Source organism: Bufo bufo, chromosome 6 (assembly GCF_905171765.1).
Source record: "Bufo bufo chromosome 6, aBufBuf1.1, whole genome shotgun sequence".
Lineage (NCBI taxonomy): Eukaryota > Metazoa > Chordata > Amphibia > Anura > Bufonidae > Bufo > Bufo bufo.
The window spans coordinates 32,238,730-32,263,449 of NC_053394.1; the positions used below are offsets into that span (position 1 = coordinate 32,238,730).

A 24,720-nucleotide genomic window follows, 5' to 3' on the forward strand; every position below is an offset into this window, starting at 1 on the left:
TGACTTTTTTTACGCTGCCCATTCATTTCAATGAGAGATTTAGCGCGGATTCCAGCCCAAGAGGCGGTGTGCTGGTTTTTCGACGTGGAAAAAAAAAAATAAATGCTGCTTCCCAGTAAAATGAATAGGAGGCTGTTTTGAAATGTTTTTTTTTAGCTGATTTTGAGGTGGAAACACTCCGAAATAAGGGCCAAAAAGCTCTGTGTGAACTGGCCCTAACACATTTTTATAGCGAGCAGCTGAACACACGAACAGTAGCTGTAAGCACCACCCGGCACCGCATCACGTGGTTCCATGTGCTTTCATGACTTTATTAACAAAAGTCTTTGGGTCACTGAAGAGTTTTGGGTCAAAAAAGCTGAAAATGTTAATAGACACAGTTCATTTCAAATATGTTTTCTTAATTTCACATTTCTATACTTCATTGCATTTAGGGTACTTTCACACTTGCGGCAGAGAGATCCGGCAAGCAGTTTCGTCCAGGGAACTGCCTGCCGGATCAGGCAAAACGTATCCCAACTGATGGCATTAGTAAGACTGATCAGGATCCTGATCAGTTGAAAAAATGCATTGAAATGCCAGATCCATCTTTCCGGTGTCATCCGGCAAAACGGATCCGGCATTTATTTTGTTCACCTTTTTTTCAGTCTGCGCATGCGCAGACCGGAAGGACGGATCCGGCACTAATACATTCCTATGGGAAAAATTGCCGGATCCGGCATTCAGGCAAGTCTTCAGTTTTTTTCGCCGGAGATAAAACCGTAGCATGCTACGGTTTTCTCTTTTGCCTGATCAGTTAAAATGACTGAACTGAAGACATCCTGATGCATCCTGAACGGATTAATCTCCATTCAGAATGCATGGGGATATGCCTGATCAGTTCTTTTCCGGTATAGAGCCCCTAGGACGGAACTCTATGCCGGAAAAGAATAACGCTAGTGTGAAAGTACTCTTAGGGCTCTTTCACACCTGCGTTCTTTTCTTCCGGCATAGAGTTCCGTCGTCGGGGCTCTATGCCGGAAGAATCCTGATCAGTTTTAGCCTAATGCATTCTGAATGGAGTGAAATCCGTTCAGGATGCATCAGGATGTCTTCAGTTCCGGTACGGAACGTTTTTTGGCCGGAGAAAATACCGCAGCATGCTGCGCTTTTTGCTCCGGCCAAAAATCCTGAAGACTTGCCGCAAGGCCGGATCCGGAATTAATGCCCATTGAAAGGCATTGATCCGGATCCGGCCTTAAGCTAAACGTCATTTCGGCGCATTGCCGGAGCCGACATTTAGCTTTTTCTGAATGGTTACCATGGCTGCCGGGACGCTAAAGTCCTGGCAGCCATGGTAAAGTGTAGCGGGGAGCGGGGGAGCAGCATACTTACCGTCCGTGCGGCTCCCGGGGCGCTCCAGAGTGACGTCAGGGCGCCCCAAACGCATGGATCACGTGATCGCATTGGACACGTCATCCATGCGCATGGGGCGCTCTGACGTTATTCTGGAGCGCCCCGGGAGCCGCACAGACTGTAAGTATACCGCTCCCCCGCTCCCCACTACTACTATGGCAGCCAGGACTTTAATAGCGTCCTGGGTGCCATAGTAACACTGAACGCATTTTGAAGACGGTTCCGTCTTCAAATGCTTTCAGTACACTTGCGTTTTTCCGGATCCGGAGTGTAATTCCGGCAAGTGGAGTACACGCCGGATCCGGACAACGCAAGTGTGAAAGAGCCCTTAGTCACATTTTCATGGTGATTTCTCCTGTAAATGGAACATCTAAGAAAAGTTTCAAAGTTGACTGTCCTTTTAAAGCTTCATGCACACGAATGTATTTTCTTTCCGTGTCCGTTCTGTTTTTTTTTTTGCGGACAGTATGCGGAACCATTCACTTCAATGGGTCCGCAAAAACGGAAGTTAGGGCTCATGCATACGACCGTATGTATTTTGCGGTCCACAAAAAACTGATCCGCAAAAAATACTGACGATGTCCGTGCGCATTCCTTATTTTGTGGAATGGAACAGCTGGCCCTTTATAGAACAGTCCTAGCCTTGTCTGTATGCGGACAATAATAGGACAAGTCCTATTTTTTTGCGGAACGGAAATATGGACATACGGAAACGGAATGCACACGGAGTAACTTCTGTTTTTTTTTGTTTCTGCTAACGGTCCGCAAAAAAAACGGAACGGACACAGAAAGAAAATACGTTCGTGTGCATGAGCCCTTACTCTGTGTGCATTCTGTTTCCGTATGTCCGTATTTCCATTCCGCAAAAAAATAGAACATAACAGACAAGGATAATACTGTTCTATTAAGGGCCAGCTGTTCTGCAAAATATGAAATGCACACGGATGTCATCCGTTTTTTTTGCGGACCGCAAAATACATACGGTCGTGTGCGTGAGCCCTAAAGCTGGCCATACACTTTAGATAAATGTCGCCCAGACCTGGTGATTTCAGGAAGACTGGCTGATCTTCTAATGTATATGATGGTGTTCTGACTCTACCCCGATGGAACATCCAAGAAAAGAAGGATCAGGCATGTTGGATTTCAGCATGCCTACTGCTTTGTTCTGAAGGGAGATATACCAGCTCCCTCTCCTCCCTCTATTGAGAACACATGCACAATCGGCTGAACCAAGCATGCATGTGTTTGGGGGTTCCAAAAAAAAAAGATGTCGGTGGAATGAACATTCATTTGATAGCCATCTCAGATGTATAAAGTTGGCCAAAGGTGCCACCCAATGTGCATTTAGGCCTCCCAATGTCGAGGGGGTGAAGAGTCAAGCATGTTTCTAGGTGGTTTGTGGATTTTTCTGGTAAGTCAGGACATGGTCTAAAATTTCCCATGAATGGGGATCCAATTGTGGAGAGGTACGCTATCACTGGTGCTCATAAGAATTAAATAGGAAAAAGTTAGATACTTATGAACCCTAACAACAGCCTCGAATGGGGGTCTGCCAGGTCCAGTTGACATTAGAAGTCAGTAGGTTCAGTTAGCAAAAATCGTCTTTGATCATCTTGATGCTTTTTACAGTCTTTACTCATAGAATGAGTATCCAGTTGGGTAGCTCTGTCCTTTTTCCTTCTGCTATACCATCCTTGCCTAATTTTTCTCAAGCACTATAGATCCTAATGAAGCCTATAAAACTTCATAAGTTCCTATAAGAAAATGTTTGTCCTTCATCCTATGTCTGGCCCACCAGTAATATGTGATTAACCACTCAAGGCATGTTGTCTCTCACAGGGTGAAGAGCGGATACGGAAGACCTCTGTGGATTTGCGAAATGAAATAGTAGATGTTGGCGGAATACAAAACTTGATTGAAATACGCAAAAGGAGACAAGAGCGGAAGAAGAAGAAGTCACAAGTAGTGGCACCAGAACCGAAGCCAGAAATAGAGGACATTGTAAGTATGTGGTGTATTTAGTATACTATGTGGATGTAGGTTGGTTCCACCACCACTGGTGGAGTCAAGCCTATACGAGACACCTTACTGTGTAAGGTGAAATACAATCTAGTGAGGTGGAGTCTATATTATAACCAACATAGCTCATCCTTGACTTCCTTTAAGTTATTAAGGTAGGTCCTCTTAAACCCATGTGCGGCGCATGTTGCCTATTCAAAGATGGTGCCCACTCCAGAGAGGGTGATATAGCCACTGGTTGCCTGCTGTTTCACACAGCAGACACTTGAGGCTAATGTCTGCAATCAGTGATATTGGTGATCACAGCCATTTAACCTCTCGGCTCTATGGTCAATTGTGATCATGACATCTGGCACGGGTCTTTCCCCAGGAGTGGAGCACAAACATCTCCTCCGCGTGGTGATCAGTGGAGACATTTGTTCGTTGTGGTAACCTGGGTCCCTCTGAAGGATCTAAGGCTACCCCAGCAATAGTTCCTATGAAGCCCAGTCTGTGGCAGGGCTCCATAGTAACAAAATAGAACTCCCATAGGTTGAAGTGGTAATTCATTGTAGTCTATGGGAGAAGTAATCAGAGGATCACATGTTAAAGTTATCTAATGGGACTTTAAAAAAAAAGTTAAAAAGTTAAAAAAATATTACAAAAATATAAAACGTCCCCTTTCTTCATATTAAAAATAAAAACAAATAAACCATAAAAAAAATTAAAATCACTTTCACTGCGCGTCCCAAAATGCCTGAATTTATCCCATACAGTGAACGGCATAATGTAAGAAAATCAAAATGGCTGATTTGCTGTTTTTTTTGTCAAGAAGTCATCAAAAGTCATCAAGTTTGATCAAAAAGTTGTAAACACTCCAAGGGGTATTAATAAAAACTATAGATCTCCTTACAAAAAAATGAGCCCTCACACAGCTCTGTAAGTTATGGGGGTCAGAATATGTCAATGCTAGGGAAAAAAATATTTTGTTCCAAAGTTTTTATTTTTTTCAGTATTAAAACACAAGAAAAACTATATAAAAGTGGTATTATTGAATTCATACTGACCCAGAATAAAAATAACAAGTCAGTTTTACCACATATGGAATGCCATAAAAACGAAACCCATAATACTATAGCACAATTGCATTTTTTTCCAATTCCGCCCCATTTGGAATTTTTTCCAGCTTCCCACTACATTGTATGTGATATTAAATGGTGCCATTAGAAGGTACAATTTGTCGCACAAGAAACAAGCCCTCATATGAAGTTATGGCTCTGAGAAGACAGGGAGTAAAAAACAAAAGACACATAAATGGAAAATCACAATGTCTTCAAGGGATTTAAAGTGGGAGTCTATATGCAATCAGTTTGTCCTCAAAATGGCAGGCCAGTGTCCATCTATAGATATGGTTGACTCAGTTTATATTTATATCCTATTGGAGATTCTCCCACCATCAAAATCATTTGGCAAAGGAGGGCACACAGACTGCATCCGTATTTTATGGATCTGCGATTTGTGGACCCCAAAATGGATACGTTTGTGTGCATAAGGCCTCATATTGTGTTATGTGAGTACATAAAATTCATCACATAAGTCAACGTAAAGGATAATATACCACCATTCACAGAAAACATATTTGATCTACAGACAGAACCCATCAGTCCTGACAGATTCCTGAAAGCCGCTGTTGAAGGAAAGATGAATATAATTGAGAAGTTCTTAGAAGATGCTGGTTCTCCAGACACTTGTGATGAGGTATGTCTAAAATAGATCTCCTTAGCTTGTTCACGCTGTCCAAGACGTTCCTGTTATCAAGAGTATCTCATCAAGACATTTCTTGGCCCACTTTTTGAATTCCATAACTCGAGCCAGAGGCTTGCCCCGAGATTAAGTTCTACGTTCAATCTTCATAACATTCATTATCCTTGGCCTAATTTAACGAGAACATGACTGAAACTTGCAAGCACGGCACATCTTACCAGACGAGGTGTAAAGTGATCCACTCATGTGACATCTCTGTAATTATTTATTTATTAGCTTAAAAATAGAAGACCCAGAGCCTCAGGGATGCAAGGTGGTTGTAACTAATTTAAAATACATGTGAAAGTCCCGGGGCTAGGCGTAAGGTGAGATCAAGGACAAAGGACTCTTAAGAGATGTCTTTTGCAGGACAGGCAAAGATCTGCATGCAAAGGCTCTTTACTATAGATGCTTACATAAATGTGAGCCCCATGCATATGGTCATGGCCATTGGACTCCTTCGTATCTTCTATGGTCCATCTTGTAGCCAATTGTGTATTTCTGGAGGACATCAGAGGTAAGAACCTAATCCAGTGTAAAGACTAACCACCTTCCCATACATAGCGGCTCATGGATCTTGCTGGACCTGTTTGGCCCATATGACATAATGTCTGGGTCACATGAGAAGGAGAGACTCAAAAGACTAATTGTGATTTGTGAGGTTCCCGCACCATCTGAGGATTTATCCAGTAAAAGGAAAATGGTGCAGATCCTGTGGGACAGATAGACATAGCCCCCAGACAGCATTAACCCTTCTACTGCCTTAATGGCAATCGTAAAGAGTACCACCTCTCAGTCTTTTGGAGCAGTATCCCATGGCTTGGTGGAGATAATGGATAACCCCTTCAAGATGTGGGCATTCAGCTCTGAAACAGGAAGACTATGGCTCTATGGCTTTATGGGCTCTTGTCCGTTGCCGGTTTTCATGCTTTTTTCTCTCTTCATTCTAAAGAGACCGCTAATTGGTGGTTTTATTTTTGCAGTTCAAGCGAACGGCTCTCCATAGAGCTTCCTTGGAGGGACACATAGAGATTATCAAGAAACTTATAGACAGTGGATCTTCTGTCAACTTTAGAGATCGGGTAAGGCAGCAAAGTGTATTACTAAGCCTACAGTAATCAGTGGGGATGTCTGCTGGATGTCAGTCAGTGCCACCACTCTCCTCATCCCTGGACAGAAGGGTTGGGTATGTGCTCCTTTTACCATGAGATGGGGTGGCAACAACTGTAGGCTGGTTCCCCCTTTCTTTGTTTCCTAATGCTGAGGTCCCATATTCACATGTATAACATGGGGATAGTGTGGACAGGACCTACGTGTCCCTCTTCTGCCCCATATCATTAGCACAGCACCCTTGGCACAACCCTATGGGTGGACTTCCCAGACTGCCCAGTAATTGATACTGGGAGGCCAGAGTGGTCATAAAATCTGCTGTGGCAGTAAGAATTGTCTGTGAAATTTCATATTGGTCCCTTATATGGGACCTTTTCCGTGTGATCAGATGCTATGGGCTTCACTGGCATCTAGTAAAGTGACACCAGGCATGATTAACCTCTACACCTCACTAGACCACCAGACATAATGTCATTAATCCCTTAAACACCAGGAATGCTGACATTAACTCTTCACTATCCTACACCACCAAGGGTATCGACCAGGGGTGAAAGTATAATTCATAGGGCCCCTAGCAAAATAAAATGTCGCCCCACCACCTAGTGTAAGAAAATTAAAACAGAGCATAGGTTGCACTAATTAAAGATAAATATAATAGCCTGATATATCAGAAAACCCAAATTATAGAAAAAAGACAGCATATTGTTATTCCCCATAAAAAGGTACAATGTTCTTGCACCTGATTGCAATCCCCTCCCCCCCAACGGTTATTATAGCTATAGTTATGCCCATGATGTTGACAATAACCCTTTAACCTAGATGAGCAAGAGTGCTGTCAATAAACCCTTACTTCCCTAGACTACTAGGGATGTTGACATTAATCCTTTACTGCCCTAGACCACTAAGGAGGCTTAAACTCTATAATAGCACTATATATTAGAAAACTCACGTTATAGCAAAAAGCCACATATTGCTATTCCCTACAAAAAGGTACAATGTTCTTGCACCTGATTGGGCCCGCCAACCTCTGGACCTCATAGTAAGTGCTATGGCTATAGTTACACCCATGGTGTTGACAATAACTCTTGACTAACCTAGATAAGCAAGGATGCCATCAATAACCCCTTACTTTCCTAGACTAGGGATATTGACATTATTCCTTTACTTCCCTAGACCACCAAGGATGCTTAAACTGCTCTATGTTATTGTCAATAATACCTACGCTGACCTAGGCTACTAGGGATACTTACATTAACCGCCGCACTGCCCTAGACCACCAGTGATCTTGTTATTTGTCAATTACCTACACCGAGTCATATTAGCTAATAAAAATCCTGCAATGTGAAGCAAGGCCCCCAGGATCATGTCCGTTTTTTTAAGGGTAGTATTATTGATACGGAAGGTGTTGACACCCCTAGTTTTAGTCTGTTGATTTGCTAACGCAGCCTGGAAGTGGTCTCTGCGTTGTGAAGAATGAAAAACAATTTTTTCATCTTTTCTTTGTAGCTAGATAGCACCGCCGTTCACTGGGCCTGTCGTGGGGGTAAGCTGGAGATTGTAAAGCTGCTACAGGAAAATGGGGCCGAAATCAATGTAAAAGACAAGGTAAGTGTTACCAATATTAATTGCATGAGTATTCTTCTTATATTAAGTAATAACAAGTATTAACATGAAAGGCTACGGACACCATGGGGGCATTTTTAATTATTGCATTCTTCTTATCCTGGGCTAAAAATCAGTTTTTCAATTGGTCTCTATCAAAATTTTTTCAATTTTCAGTTTTCACTGCTTCTGCCGACTGTTCGTTCTGCTTTTCACTGAAATCCACCAGAGAGCCGCTCTCACCGCTTGATCTGTAATTCTTATTTCTGGTTCCCTGACGGCTCATAAATACCCATTTAACCTGAAGTCTTATTGGTTTGATAAGAGTCTATGACAGATTTCAGTGAAAGGCAGAGCGGTCTGCAGAGGCAGTGAAAACTGAAGGTTGCAGAGGACATAAGGCCCTGATTTATCACGTCTGCACTCCCGGATTCTGGCTTCACAAAGTCACAATATTAGGCTTTTGAGATTTTTTTGGCCTTGTGCAAAAAATGTGTGACTTTTTGCATTTTTACTCCACTCCAGTTATGATATATGGTTGGGAAAGTGGCCATGGTTAGCTATGTTAATGAGCTTCACTCCGGATTTATCACTGGCGCTTTTTAAAAAGTCGCAATCTCATTCCAGTAGGAGAGTAGAGCAGGAAAATTGGAGGAGCATTCCTAGACAGAAGTGTTCATTTACATGACCGTATGTCCACCATGCAAATAGTGGGTCTGCAAAACACGGGCACCGGCTATGTGAACATCATATCGCGGTGTGCATTGACTTGAATGGGTCCGCGATCTGCGCAGATCAGAAGCCCACGGAAACCCTTTCATGGGCTTCCTTGTCCGTGCTCCATACTGCAAAAGATAGGACATGTCCTATCAATTGCAGTATCTTGCATTCATTCAAGTCAATCAATCAAGTCAGCGATACAGAGTTCACATGGCTGGTGCCCGTTTTTGCCACACGGGCACGGCGGTCATACGGTCGTGTGAATGGGGCCTAAGGTTGAGATAAATTTAGCAAACAACCTGTGACATTTGATAAATGTGTGATAAGGTACACCAACACAGACTCAAGCAATGTTTAGTTCAGATATTCCCCTGATGATAAATTCCCCCCAAATTGTGGAACATTTTTTATTAAAGATTAATGATTTTTATTCCAAAATGGAAAAATACTGTAGATAGATAGAAGATAAATAAGTATGAGATTGATGATAGATTGTTAAACATTTTTAATAATGACCAGTTGGAAAAAGGATTTTTAGCCCAAGATAGATAGATATGCGATAGATAGATAGATAGATAGATAGATAGATAGATAGATAGATAGATACAGTAGATCTGAGATAGATAATTAGATAGATTGTAGATATATAGATGATATATAGATAGATATGGGATAGATAGATAGATGGATAATAGATAGATGATACAGATAGATAGATAGATAGATAGATAGATACAGTAATTAGATAGACAATTAGATCGATAGATTGTAGATAGATATAGATAATTTCCACAATTTTTTATTTGCTTTTGTGCCTATGATGTTCATTATTCATTTTATTTGTACACATTTTTCCAGGTTTTCAGCACCCCCCTGCATGTAGCTACACGTACCGGTCGCGCAGACATAGTGGAGCATCTCATCGCTACTGGGGTGGATATAAATGCCAAGGACAGGGTAAGCCCTGCATGCTTCTGTCGTCTCTGTATGACTGTATGGTGGACGGTGATACCACGAGACGTCTCCAGTTGATGATTTTCCTGACATGTCAGTCAAACATCACACATTTTACATCAGTCATGGTTGGGCAGTTGTGGAGAACAAGGAGACCCCAGTCTCTGTTTGTAGCAAAAAGGTGACCCCAGTGCTACTTGAAAAATTGGCACTGGTACCCCTTATTCTTAACAATGATGGAGCCAGTTCAGCCTTCGGGCAAAAGAGGTAAATGAGGCCAACGACCACCACTAAGATATAACTGATAATGGCTGCATGACTTTCTACCTTGGTATCCAAGCAGTGGAGCAGACCGGACTGGCAGATGCTCGGGTTAGATGGATCCAAAACGTAGACACGGGAATTAAATCAACGTGGGTTTATTTGATCCAAATACAGCGACAACGATGATACAGTACTGTAAAGTAGTAGTGGTATTGATGCTGTCCTGTTGAGGCTAACTGCTGGTCAAAAACGGATGCCTTCACTAGCCCAAAAATGTTAGAATATCCAGTCACACAGCTATGCAGCACTAAAAATGGCTGCAGGAAGTGACATGGACTGAGGCAGCTAAATCCACGCCCAGCAGAGAAACAACTTTACTAGCAAGAGCAGAGGCGTGTAGCATACAATTCTGGCCAGCAGATGGCGGCATCAAAACAATACGTAGAAACAACATGGTGAAAAAAGAATTAATAATACAGTGTACAATTAAATATGAGGAGAACAGCACACTCCCCGTCTGAAATTCCCATTGGGGATTTCACTATGAAAAGTGTCCATAAAATATGTAACAAAGAACATGTTAGAATGCAATAAAACATAACAATAAAGTCGTATTACGACTTGGAATGGAGAAGATCCACGAAGTTCAAGTTCAGTCCTGTTCACCCTGCAGGGACGTTCTCGATGGGTAGTATCAAAATTAGTTTGTTAATTGGCCTTGCGAACATTTTAAGCTCACCCTTTCTGAAGATCTTCAACTCCACCTTCCGGACCTTGCCATCCTTGCTAGGAAAAACCTTTGTAATTAGTCCCATAGGCCAGTCAATACGTTCGGTTTGTTGCTCCTTCATCAACACGAGGTCTCCTTCTTTCAAGTTTGGTTTGTGGTGTTGCCATTTTCTTCTTCCTTGCAGAATATTAAGATACTCCTTTCGCCACCTGTTCCAGAAGTAATCCGCTAGGCAGGGGCGTAGCTAAAAATGCATGGGCCCCATAGCAAAAAAAAATTATGGGCCCCTCCCCCTGTGCCATCCACAGATCCCCCTCCCCTAAATAGTGCCATCAACAGATCCCCTTCCCCTAAATAGTGCTATCCACAGATCCCCCTCCCCTAAATAGTGCCATCAACAGATCCCCCTCCCCTAAATAGTGCCATCCACAGATCCCCCTCCCCTAAACAGTGCCATCAACAGATCCCCCTCCCCTAAACAGTGCCATCAACAGATCCCCCTCCCCTAAATAGTGCCATACACAGATCCCTCTCCCCTAAACAGTGCCATCCACAGAACCCCCTCCCCTAAATAGTGCCATCCACAGATCCCCCTCCCCTAAATAGTGCCATCCACAGATCCCTCTCTCCTAAACAGTGCCATCCACAGATCCCCCTCCCCTAAATAGTGCCATCCACAGATCCTCCTCCCCTAAATAGTGCCATCCACAGATCCCTCTCCCCTAAACAGTGCCATCCACAGATCCCCCTCCCCTAAATAGTGCCATCCACAGATCCCCCTCCTCTAAATAGTGCCATCCACAGATCCCCCTCCCCTAAATAGTGCCATCAACAGATCCCCCTCCCCTAAATAGTGCCATCCACAGATCCCCCTCCCCTAAATAGTGCCATCCACAGATCCCCCTCCCCTAAATAGGGCCATCCACAGATCCCTCTCCCCTAAACAGTGCCATCCACAGAACCCCCTCCCCTAAATAGTGCCATCCACAGATCCCCCTCCCCTAAATAGTGCCATCCACAGATCCCTCTCTCCTGAACAGTGCCATCCACAGATCCCCCTCCCCTAAATAGTGCCATCCACAGATCCCCCTCCCCTAAATAGTGCCATCCACAGATCCCTCTCCCCTAAACAGTGCCATCCACAGATCCCCCTCCCCTAAATAGTGCCATCCACAGATCCCCCTCCCCTAAATAGTGCCATCCACAGATCCCCCTCCCCTAAATAGTGCCATCAACAGATCCCCCTCCCCTAAATAGTGCCATCCACAGATCCCCCTCCCCTAAAGAGTGCCATCCACAGATCCCTCTCCCCTAAACAGTGCCATCCACAGATCCCCCTCCCCTAAATAGTGCCATCCACAGATCCCCCTCCCCTAAATAGTGCCATCCACAGATCCCTCTCCCCTAAACAGTGCCATCCACAGATCCCCCTCCCCTAATCAGTGCCATCAACAGATCCCCCCCCCTAAACAGTGCCATCCACAGATCCCCCTCCCCTAAACAGTGCCATCCACAGATCCCCCTCCCCTAAACAGTGCCATCACAGATCCCCCTCCCCTAAACAGTGCCATCCACAGATCCCCCTCCCCTAAACAGTGCCATCCACAGATCCCCCTCCCCTAAACAGTGCCATCCACAGATCCCCCTCCCCTAAATAGTGCCATCCACAGATCCCCCTCCTCTAAATAGTGCCATCCACAGATCCCCCTCCCCTAAATAGTGCCATCAACAGATCCCCCTCCCCTAAATAGTGCCATCCACAGATCCCCCTCCCCTAAATAGTGCCATCCACAGATCCCCCTCCCCTAAATAGTGCCATCCACAGATCCCTCTCCCCTAAACAGTGCCATCCACAGAACCCCCTCCCCTAAATAGTGCCATCCACAGATCCCCCTCCCCTAAATAGTGCCATCCACAGATCCCTCTCTCCTAAACAGTGCCATCCACAGATCCCCCTCCCCTAAATAGTGCCATCCACAGATCCCCCTCCCCTAAATAGTGCCATCCACAGATCCCTCTCCCCTAAACAGTGCCATCCAAAGATCCCCCTCCCCTAAATAGTGCCATCCACAGATCCCCCTCCCCTAAATAGTGCCATCCACAGATCCCCCTCCCCTAAATAGTGCCATCAACAGATCCCCCTCCCCTAAATAGTGCCATCCACAGATCCCCCTCCCCTAAATAGTGCCATCCACAGATCCCTCTCCCCTAAACAGTGCCATCCACAGATCCCCCTCCCCTAAATAGTGCCATCCACAGATCCCCCTCCCCTAAATAGTGCCATCCACAGATCCCTCTCCCCTAAACAGTGCCATCCACAGATCCCCCTCCCCTAATCAGTGCCATCAACAGATCCCCCCTCCCCTAAACAGTGCCATCCACAGATCCCCCCTCCCCTAAACAGTGCCATCCACAGATCTCCCTCCCCTAAACAGTGCCATCCACAGATCCCCCTCCCCTAAACAGTGCCATCAACAGATCCCCCTCCCCTAAACAGTGCCATCCACAGATCCCCCTCCCCTAAACAGTGCCATCCACAGATCCCCCTCCCCTAAACAGTGCCATCCACAGATCCCCCTCCCCTAAACAGTGCCATCCACAGTATCAGGTGCCTCTCCCCCCCCCATGTGCCAGTATCAGGTGCCACCCCCCCCCCAGGTGCCAGTATCAGGTGCCAACCCCCCTCCCCCATGTGCCAGTATCAAGTGCCCCCCGCTCCCCCCATGGCAGTAACAGTCGGGTTTTAAAAAAAATAAAATAAACACTTCTACTTACCTCCATGTCAGCGATGCGATGCAGCCTCTTCCTGTATGTCCATATATGGAGTCAGTGCTTGTATTTCAGAAAAGTTTATGCTGGGATTCGAACCCACAACCTTCTGTATCAGAGGCAAAGCATCTAACCACAAGACCATAAGAGATGCCTTGCTGCTGACTGAAAAAATATGAGACTTCTACTGTTATAGCTGGCTAAGTGTACATCTATACACATGACAGCTGCTCATATATAGAGATATAGCAGATCTGAATGTGCTGGGACAGCTGTCATATAGAGATATAGCAGTGCTGGGTGTGTTGGGGCAGCTGTCATGTGTATAAATGTACACTTAGCCAGCTATAACAGTAGAAGTCTCATATTTTTTCAATCAGTTGCAATGCCTCCTTTATGGCTGTGAGGGTAAATGCTTTGCCTCTGATACACTGATACATTGGAGGTTTGGGTTCGAATCCCAGACACATCAGGAGACTTTAGAATACAGTAAGATTAGATCACATTAGCGAAGAGGCCTGAACATTAAGACTGCTGCTGTGAAGGGGCCCTGAACATTAAGACAAGAATCGATATTTAACTAACTTGAAAATAAACTGTCGGGCCCCGAAGCAGCTGCTTCCATGGTAGTTACGCCGCTGCCTGTGTGTAGTGTCTGTGTGTGTTAATAAAAATTTTTAAAAAAAATGAATGCGGTCCGGACGGGCCCCCAGTGGTGTAGGGCCCCATAGCCACTGCTATGGTTGCTATGGCGATCCCTACGCCACTGCCGCTAGGTATTGTACACATTTCAAGTGTTTTTGGTAGATATTCGCATGAGTAAATTCTCCACTAGGCATTAGCGTATTTTCAGTTTTTTGGGTAAGTAAAATAGCCGGAGTCAGTACGGCTGGTGTTTCAGGATCCATAGACACTGGCACAAGGGGTCTTGAATTGATTATGGCAGAAACTTTAGTGAGAAGGGTGACTAGACTCTCATGTGTGAGTCTTGAAGAGTTTACTTCCATCAACATAGAATTCAAGATGTTGCGTGAGATCCCGATCATTCTCTCCCAGGAGCCTCCCATGTGGGAACTATGAGGAGGATTGGAAATCCAGGTGCAACCCTTTGCCGCCAACTGATCTTGAATGGGCTTGGTGTCGATGTTCAGTTCTCTACAGGCTCCGATGAAATTGCTTCCACGGTCAGACCTCAACTGTTTCACTGGTCCTTTGATTGCGAAGAACCGTCTTAAGGCATTAATAAGGCTGGATGTGTCCATGGATTCTATCACCTCTATGTGAACAGCTCGCACACTCATGCAAGTAAATAGTACAGCCCAATGCTTACTGTTTGCGTGACCACCACGGGTCCTGCGTGCGGACACCATCCATGGCCCAAAGACGTCTAGGACAATGTAGGTGAAAGGCGGCTCTGTAAATAGTCTATCCGCAGGCAAGTCAGCCATTTGTTGGTGTAGTTGTTTTCCTCTCGCTTTGTGACACACAGTCATGCAGTACTTGGGCCACACGTTTTTTCATACCTATAATCTAAAGGCCTGCAGACCGTAACTTGCCCTCAGTGATTTGCCTGCCCTGGTGTTCAGCCTTTTTGTGGTAGTGTCGGATGAGCAAGACGGTGATATGATGTTTGCCGGGAATGACGAGAGGATTTTGTTCTGCAACTCCTAGGTGCACTTGATTCAAATGACCACCAACTCTGAGCAAGCCAAAACTGTCAATAACTGGATTTAAGTTGGCAAGAGGGCTTTTTATTGGGATATGCTGTTTGTTGTACAAGCACTTCCATTCTACGTTGAATTCTCCCTGCTGGACGTAACGTATTATGAGGGACTCACCATGAGAGATGTCCTCAGCAGAGAATGGTTTATGGCAAACATGCCAACCATGACAATCTTTATCTTCATGAGTATTGTGACTAACCTTGCGATAGTTCTGACGAGTCTCATCCAACTGGAGAAACGTTCAAAGCGCTGACAACCAAGGCTGGAGGTTTGCTTTGTTCCAGTGACTAATGCACTAACTTCAGCGCAGATTTCTAGATCATTATCCGGTTCCTGGATGCTGAAAACTTCCTGTACACATTCGTCCGCCTGTCCTAGCAGAAACTCCGGACCTGTAAGCCAAGTAGAGTTAGTAAAGGAACCTATAGACATAGGCCTAGTGGCGTGATCTGCTGGATTAAGTTCGGATGGTACATAGTGCCATTGTTCAGGTTTGGAGGACCTCCTGATGCTCTCTATGCGGTTACTGACGTATACATAAAATCGTTTTGACTGATTGTGGATGTAACCTAAAACGACCTTACTGTCCGTGTAATACTGAACTTCATCTATGTCGACATCCAGTTCTTGTTGTATGAAGTCCGCAATCTCCACTGCCAACACAGTCCAACAGAGTTCAAGTCTGGGAATAGTATGATCGGGCTTGGGGGCTAACTTAGCCTTACCAAAGATGAATCCAACGTGATTTTGATCTGTGACCTTCAGATAGGCAACCACTGCTATGGCCTCTGTGGAGGTTTTCGAGAACACTTGGAGTTCCTTCTTTACGCTAGAGGTAAGTGAGGTTTTAATATGGCATCTCGGGATGTGGATCCCATCCAAGGCACACAAAGATTGCTTCCAGGCTTCCCATTTTTGCTCTTTATCGGAGGGAAGTGGGGTATCCCAATCCTTGATGGTTTCAGAAAACTGTCTCAGTAGGGATTTACCTTGTACGGTGATGGGCGCTACAAATCCTAGCGGATCAAATAGGCTGTTCACTACTGATAGGACACTAAGTTTTGTGAATGGCTTGTCTGCACAACTTATTTGAAAACCGAACAAGTTAGCCGAGAGATCCCATGTGAGGCCCAAGCTCCTCTGCACAGGTGGAGTGTCTAGTCTCAGGTTAATGTCCTTGAATCCAGGTGTATGATCACCTGGCTCAAAGACTCTCACTACAGCCAGGCTTTTTGAAGCAATTTTGTGTAGTCTAAGTTTAGTTTGGTGCAACATACTTTGAGTCCTTTTGAGCAGATCGATAGCCGCTTCTTCAGTCGGCAGTGATTTGAGTCCATCGTCTACGTAAAAGTCTTTTTCCACAAAGTCTCTGGTGTCTGTACTATACTCAGATTCTCCTTCTAACGCAATTCTCCGAAGGCCGTAAGTCGCTACGGCAGGTGAAGGGCTGTTTCCAAATATGTGTACCCTCATTCGATACTCCACCATCTCTGCATTGGTGTAATTGTCCTTGTACCACAGAAGCCTGAGGAAATTCCAGTGGTCCTCTCTGACTACGAAACATGGAACATCTGTTCAATGTCAGCAGTGATGGCAACAAGCTCTTTCCTGAACCTCATCAGCACTCCGACTAGGTTATTCGTCAGATTAGGACCTCTGAGAAGAACATCATTAAGAGATACACCTTGATGTTTGGTGCTTGAGTCAAAAACAACCCTAATTTGATTGATGCTACACTCCAAATGAAGGCAAGTACCAGCACTCATCGTTCTTCCTTAAGGATGGAGCTGGTTCTGCATGGTTGTTACGGAATATTTTATCCATAAAGGCGACGATGTGTTCTTTCATTTCAGGCTTGCTGTTCATGGTATGCTGAAGAGTGTTAAATCTAGACAGAGCTTGTTCCGATTGTCCGGGAGTCTTACCCTGGTAGCTCGGAAGGTTAATGGAGAAACCCAGTGATTGGTTTCATCTTTAAACACTCACGCTGCTCTTAAAGTCTCTGTGTTTATGTATGACGCTTTCATACCTTGATGATGATGTCGCTGAAGCTGTAGTGTTGAACTCCAGGAAGTTCCTCATCTGGGACTATTCATCGATGAACCTACAGAAATGAATAAATGGGGGAAAGGTGACGTCATGCGCTTTTTTGTACCTTGAGACTGATGCCGCCCACTTTTCTTGCAGACTGTATGGTAGCTTCACGACTATTGGGTTCACTCCATGGGCTGCATCCATGTAGCACAGCCCGGACAGACGAGGGTCTCTTTTGGCAAGCTCTAGTTCCATGAGCAGATCACTTAAATCCAGAAGCTTATGGACATCCTTGAGATTGATCTGGGGGACGTTCTGCAGTCTCTTGAATAGGGCCATCTCTATTGCTTCTGCGCTGCCGAAGGTACGTTCGAGTCTCTGTCTAGGCGGCAGCGAGACCTGCTTCTGCTTGTCCCACGTAGACAGTTCTGAGGCTCTTGATACGATTTGTGGAGCCATGGCCCAGCCATTTGATCAAGAGGTCAAGCTCCTGCTCTGCTATTACGTTGAGGTTGGCAATGGCGGCTTTGAAGGTTGCCTTCCAAGCTCTGTAGTTCTCCGCACGGTCATCAAATTTTTAGAGACTGGTGTCGATTAGCTCTCTGCTCACCATAAACCTGGCAAACTCAGACATATCTGATTTCTCACTGCTTGTTGCCATGACAACTTGTGATGCCCCTGTGGCTTATGGGCTGCCTGGCGTGAAAGGGTGAGATGCTTCCGGGTAGAATGATGTTGCTGCAGGGTTTAGCCTCTGTAGATTCTGATGACTGCTGCTTAAGCTGTGGAGGTAGGCCAGAAAACACCTGATAGCCTACTTGCTGTATAACTGTCCTTGAGAGGGCACATCCAGATGACGGTTATTAGGTTGCTTGGGTGCTGTGGGTGGAGCTGGCACCGCAGGTAGAGTTGACTTGGAGCTTTCAGTGTCGTCGGTTTGGACAGTACTGCAAACTGGGGGTGGTGCAGATAACTGATTCAGTACATAGTCACTGGTACGATCAACTGGATCATCTATCTCCTGTGGTGGTGAGCAGACTGGATCAAGACCTTGGCTCAATGCTTACTCAAGTAGTCTTACTTTAGCCAAAGCAATTTCCTCTTCCATCTCTGATTCAAGAATCTTTATCCGAGTCTCTGCTTCTGCTTCCACCTTCTTGGCCTCGGCCTCTGCTTCTGCCCTCTTAGCCTCCGCTTCTGCTCTTGCAAGAGCTTCTTTTTCAATAAAGGAACGTCTCACTTAGGATTGCTCTGCATTTATGCGGGCCTCTAGTATTCTGTCACTCAGAGCTTGAGCACGAGGATCTGTATGACCGAGAGGAATGTTTAGATGAATTTGATCTGTGTGATCTAGTTTCTTGCAAATGAGAAATACATAGTTCCGCTTTATCTTTGACATCCAGCACCATGGCGTCTCTTTGTCTTTCTATAGATTAGGCCTTGCTCAGTTCTGATACGGCTTCATCGATATTAGTCTTTTAGAAAGGTTATATACCTTGTGGACATTCCCTTTTATCTTTCATGAGTTGTGTTCAGCCGCCCGGCGGCAACTTGTAGGCTTGTGGCATCACCTGAGGAGGATTTAAGTCCTGACATGAGGGAGGAAACTCGTTCCCATCTCTCTTCCAGGTTATCACATAGCTCATCTTTCATGGTGTGATAGTTTTCAATTACCTTTATCGTCGATTTGAGAGAGCGTCTTGGTCGCACGACTTGGTCTGCTGGAGGGGGCTGAAAATTGCAGCACGGCTCCGATAGGGCACCTTGACAAAATTCCTAAGGTGTTTTGAGTGAATTGCAGGGTTTTGGGGTGACCACGGCAATGTAAGGAGATGTGCAGCAAGTCTCTATAAGGGGTATGATTTGAGAGAGACCCCTCATGCATAAACAGTTCTTCTATTATGCGAGCAAAGGTTAATATAGGATGTAGAAAATGGCTTGGCAAGTTGTGGAGGACTTCCAGGCGAGAGTATAGATACTGCCGATGCGCAGTGCTTCCCCTTAGGCTTGTCGGACATGCACTGTAGCCGGGCAGATTTGCTGCAAGTGGACCTGTTGCAAGGGAGATTCCTGAGTGTGGTACTGGACTCTGAGGGAATCTGTAGCCGGGGTATGGACTTTTTGGCAGTTTTTGACTGTTCTGTCCCTACATGAAGGCGAATGAAGGTATAACTGATAATGGCTGCGTGACTTCCTACCTTCGTAACCAAGCAGTGGAGCAGATGCTCGGGTTAGATGGATCCAAAACGTAGACATGGGAATGAAACGTGGGTTTGTTTGATCTAAATACAGCGACAACGATGATACAGTACTGTAAAGTAGTAGTGGTATTGATGCTGTCCTGTTGAGGCTAACTGCTGGTCAAAAACGGATGCCTTCACTAGCCCAAAAATGTTAGAATATCCAGTCACACAGCTATGCAGCACTGAAAATGGCTGCGGGAAGTGACATGGACTGAAGCAGCTAAAACCACTCAAAGTGCGGATCCACAAAACACAGATGGCGTCCGTGTGTGTCCGCAATTTGCGGAACGGCGTGGACAGCCATTGATATAACTGCCTATTGTTGTCCACAAAACAGACAAGAATAGGACAGGTTATATTTTATTTGCGGACCACGGAACGGAGCAACGGTTGCGGAAAGCACACGGAGGGCTGTCCGCATCTTTTGCGGCCCCATTGAAGTGACAACGGCCTAAATATGAGGAGACCAGCACAATGTCCTATCCTCAGGACAGGTCATCAGTATCTGACTGGTGGTGATCCGACTCCCGGCACCCCTGCCAATCAGTTGGTGAGTGCTGTGGCCTCTTCCTAGGCCCGTGATCAAAGCCCATCTCACCCCAGGGCAAACTAAATTAAGGGCTCGTTCACACGACCGTGCCGTTTTTTGCGGTCCGCAAATCGAAGATCTGCAAAACACGGATGGCGCCCGTGCCAATTTGCGGAACGGAACAGGAGCCCTATTATAGAAATGCCTATTCTTGTCCGAAAAACGGAACGGAACAAAGGAGCAACTGTCCGCATCTTTTGCAGACCCATTGAAATGAATGGTTCCGTATACGGACCGTATGTGGAACGCAGAAAACGGTCCATATACGGAACGCAAAATACGTTCATGTGAACGAGCCCTAAGACCAGTGTATGAAAGGTATAGATAATGGGGGAGATTTATCAAACTGCTGTAAAGTAGAACTGGCCTAGTTGCCCATAGCAACCAATCAGATTCCACCTTTCATTTTCCAAAGAAGCTGTGAAAAATGAAAGGTGGAATCTGATTGGTTGCTATGGGAAATTAGGCCAGTTCTACTTTACACCAGTTTGATAAATGATCCCCAATGTCTTTTGCTGACATATGTATATAACATGAATACGATTAGAAACCAAGTCCTTGACACGTCATCCGGTGCAGGCAGGTGACCATCCATGGAAGAATGTGGCCCCTATAGTCCTTAAGGAACCAAATTATATTGAAATTCTTCGTTGTAAGTGAAAACTGGCGCAGAACATATATGGTGTCATTTATCAAACTGGTGTAAAGTAGAACTGGATTAGTTGCCCATAGCAACCAATCAGATTCCACCTTTCATTTTTCACAGCTCCTTTGGAAAATGAAAGGTGGAATCTGATTGGTTGCTATGGGCAACTAAGCCAGTTCTACTTTACACCAGTTTGATAAATGACCCCCCCTAGTTCAGGGCCTAAGCGGATGGTGCCTGTGTCATGCTCCGACCCTACATCTGAGATAACACACTGCTGTGTTTGTCGGAGTGCTCCTTTATAAAATCTCTTTCAAATTTCCCACATTTTACTGATCTGAAGCTCCTGGTCTGTTTGATATATATTATATTTATTATAATGTCCCCCTTGGTTTGTGGTTACAGGAAGGTGACACCGCGTTACACGACGCTGTCAGGCTTAACCGGTACAAAATCATCAAAATGCTGATAATATATGGCGCCAACATGATGACAAAGAACGCAGTAAGTGCAGACCGGACTTTTGGAGGATACAGGCCTAAAGCGCTTTTTATCTGAATTATATATGTGGGGATAGCTACAGTGTATGGGCAGCCTTAAAGGGGTTTTCCAGAATATAATATTGATGATCTATCCTTAGACTAGGCCATCAGTGTATGATTAGTCCGCGGTCCGCGGTGTTCGCTGGAGTGCTGCATCCCAGTGCTGTCAGCTCAGTACCATACACGGCCACATGGACAAGAGTGGCGCTGTGGCGACTACATCACCCAAGGTGCAGAACCCTCCTTCTCTCTGTCAGTCAATCACATACATTGATGGCCTATACCAGGGATGCCAAACCTGCGGCCATCCAGCTGTTGCAACACTACAACTCCCAGCATGCCTGGACAACCTACAGCTTTTAGGGCATGCTGGGAGTTGTAGTTTTGCAACAGCTGGAGGGCTGCAGGTTGAGCATCCCTGGCATATACTAATAAAACACCTTGAATTTGTGTTATTTCCTGGACAACCCCACAACAAATATGTTATTTTGGTAATTTTCTTCTGGTTTGATGGCGGTGCAATATGTCTGTGGAGGTTTTCATTCATCCAGGTCATGGTGTATTAGTAGTAATAAGTCAAAGCAACTGGACTTGAATTTTTTTTTTTTCATGACTGTGTTTCACTAGCCATCCAATTGACTTCCTCAACTTGTACAAAGAATCTCTGGATTTAATGCAGGAGGTTCCTTGTCCTTATTTATTATTCAATCCACAAACTTGCTGCCACATTTGGGCTCCAGTTCATTTATGTTGTATGCTCTGTGGGGCCCAAGATTTAGCTGAAAATTAGTGCTTCAACTTCAACAACCCAGTGCAGGGCCGTAATGAGTGCTGCTGCTGCTGTTCCAGCGGTGCCCGCGTCCCCACTGCGCTCCGCTTCCTATTCTTGACATGGTAGCAAATTAATGGAAATGCCACTCAGCCAATGACTGGATGGGGCGAGTCATTGCTGTAGCCAGTGATTGGCTAAATGGCCAATCAGCCATGTTCTGCTGTGTCGAGTGCAGGAGCGTAAGTGAAGAGCAGCAGGGACCCGGGCACCGTCAGAATGGCGGGGAATCGGTGAGCATAAGATTTTTTTTTAACCATTTGTAGGACAAAGAAACAGTATAGCAATTATGCTGGAATACCTCTTTAACAACCTCCCGACCACCGCCGTACACATATGGTGAAAGTTGGGTCTTTAAAGATGGTGCCTGCTTCACAGCGCAGCGGGTGCCATAGCCGCCAGGTTTCTACTATTTCACACAGCCGACACCCAGGGCTAATGTCTGCCATCATGCAGATATTTAACCCCTCAGATGCTTTGGTCAATTGTGACCCCAGTATCTGAGGCAGCTTTCTCCCAGGGCCTGAACGGCTCCCACGAGCGGTGATTGAGGGAGCCGTTCCTTCCTTGTAATAGCCTTGGTCCCTCTGAAGGATCCAAGGCTATGACAACAGTAGTTCCTATGGAGTCCTACAGATGGCAGAGCTCAATAGGTAGGTAGCGCAACTCCTATAGGCTGCAATGGTAATTCATTGAAGTCTATGGGACATGTGATGTATCAATTGCTTGTTAGAGTCCCCTTAAGCCCCATCCACACGTCCGTAGCGTGTTTTGCGGAACCACGGATCCGCAAAACACGGACACTGGCAATGTGCGTTCCGCATTTTGCGGACCGAGCATCTCCGGCACTATTAGAAAATGCCTATACTTGTCCGCAATTGCGGACAAGAATAGGACATGTTCTATTTTTTTGGGGAACGGAAATGCGGACCCGGAAGTGCGGAGCCAGGGATTTCCGGAGCCAGGCCGCACATCGTGCAGCTCCATAGAAATGAATGGGTCCGCAATTCCGTTCCGCAAAATGCGGAACGAAATTGCGGACGTGTGAATGGGGCCTTAGGGGACTCTAAAAATATGTGCAAATAGATTTTTAAAACATAAAAATTATACCGTATATATAAAAATTTAAATCACCCTCTTTCCCCATAATAAAAATAAATAGTGAAAAAAAAAGATAATTTACACCGCCATGTCCCAAAACACCAGAATGCCAGAGCCTCCAACACAGCTCCGTAGTCAGACTGTAAATATGTAAAAAGGTTATGGGGGTCAGAGTATGGTGATGCAAAGGAAAATTCAGTTTTTTTTTAAAGGTTTTTATTTCTTTATTAGCATTAAAACAAGAAAAACGATACAAATGTATTATTGCTGTAATTGAGGGAACAGGTCAATTTTACCGCATAGGAAACTCCGTCAAAATGAAATCCATAAAACTGTGGTAGAATTGCATTTTTTTGTTAAGTTTCCACCCATTTAGAACTATTTTCCAGCTTCCCACTACGTAGTATGCAGTATTATGCTAGGGTAACACGACGACATGTGTCGCGCGACATTTTTATAATGATAGTCTATGGTGTCACACTGCGACATGCAACATGCTGCGACACGACAGTAGCAAAAAATCCATCCAAGATAGATTTTTCTGCGACTGTCGCGTTGCAGCATGTCGCATGTTGCAGCGCAACACCAGAGACTATCAATATAAAAATTGCTGTGCGACATCAATGTCGCACGACACATGTTGCAGTGTAGTTGTGCCCTATATGTCGCACGACTTATTGTCGCACGTCACGTGTCGTCGTGTAGCCCTAGCCTTAAAGTTGGCCCCAATAACTTGGGTACTAAAACTAACAACTTAAATTCAGTAGTTACTGATGTAGAGATGTAACTAAGGGCTCATGCACACAAACGTATTTCCTTTCCGTGTCCGTTCCGTTTTTTTTTTGCGGACCGTATGCGGAACCATTCATATCAATGGGTCCACAAAAAAGCGGAAGTTACTCCGTGTGCATCCCATTTCCATATGTCCGTATGTATGTTCCGCAAATCTGCATTGTTAATGGTTGCACTGTATTGCGGCTGCTGCGCGTCAATTAACAATGCAGAATGACTATACAGTGCAGTCCTAATTAGTTTAATTAGAGCCCGCCGCTGCTCATAGGGCCACATTGTACTCGACTGCAGTGTGGCCGCATCACAACCGCACTGTGTGCTTGTACCTTAATTGGACTGTGGTTTTTATAATGCTCGTCAGAGTAACTCCCATTCTCCTTTGTGTGTGACGCAGGACGGTAAAACCCCGACAGATCTGGTGCAGCAGTGGCAGTCAGACACCCGGGAAGCACTGGTGAAACAGACAAACATCGGCTCCGAGAAGCAATTATAAAGCGGCTTCTGATGTGCACATAGTGGATTCCCGGATGTGATTATAGAAAATGCTTCGGAATATTATTTTTGTAAATGCAAATTGTTGATACGGTGTAAAGTGATTTATGTACAGGCATCTCATGTTATATAGTGTAAACTGATGTAAAAAGCATCGCTTCTTAGGAAATAAAGCTTCTGTTGTGAGCCACGTGCTGGAGGTGTGGATTCTGTACAGGGGTGGATTGACCATAAACCCTGCAGGGAAATTTCCTGGTGGACCCGATGACCAGAGGGGCCGCACAAGCCCTCCCTAGAGTCACTGTCTGGATACATAACGATCTGATGCTCTCAGCATTAATTATTGCTAGGAGGAGGGGGTGCAGAGGTGGCAGTCGCTACCG

The 24,720-nt window shown here is 45.2% G+C and overlaps 1 protein-coding gene across 1 annotated transcript in view; it reads left to right on the top strand.

The window, feature by feature from the left end:
- ANKRD2 (ankyrin repeat domain 2) overlaps nucleotides 1–24,524 on the top strand; it is a 27,259-nt gene extending 2,735 nt beyond the window's left edge. Inside the window, exons 3-9 of the mRNA XM_040437885.1 lie at nucleotides 3,235–3,396; nucleotides 5,044–5,151; nucleotides 6,180–6,278; nucleotides 7,813–7,911; nucleotides 9,487–9,585; nucleotides 20,987–21,085; nucleotides 24,240–24,524. Of these exons, the coding sequence (XP_040293819.1) occupies nucleotides 3,235–3,396; nucleotides 5,044–5,151; nucleotides 6,180–6,278; nucleotides 7,813–7,911; nucleotides 9,487–9,585; nucleotides 20,987–21,085; nucleotides 24,240–24,338 (765 nt within the window). The 3' untranslated portion in view covers nucleotides 24,339–24,524. The remainder of the gene's footprint in view (nucleotides 1–3,234; nucleotides 3,397–5,043; nucleotides 5,152–6,179; nucleotides 6,279–7,812; nucleotides 7,912–9,486; nucleotides 9,586–20,986; nucleotides 21,086–24,239) is intronic.
- The last annotated feature ends 196 nt before the right edge of the window (nucleotides 24,525–24,720 follow it).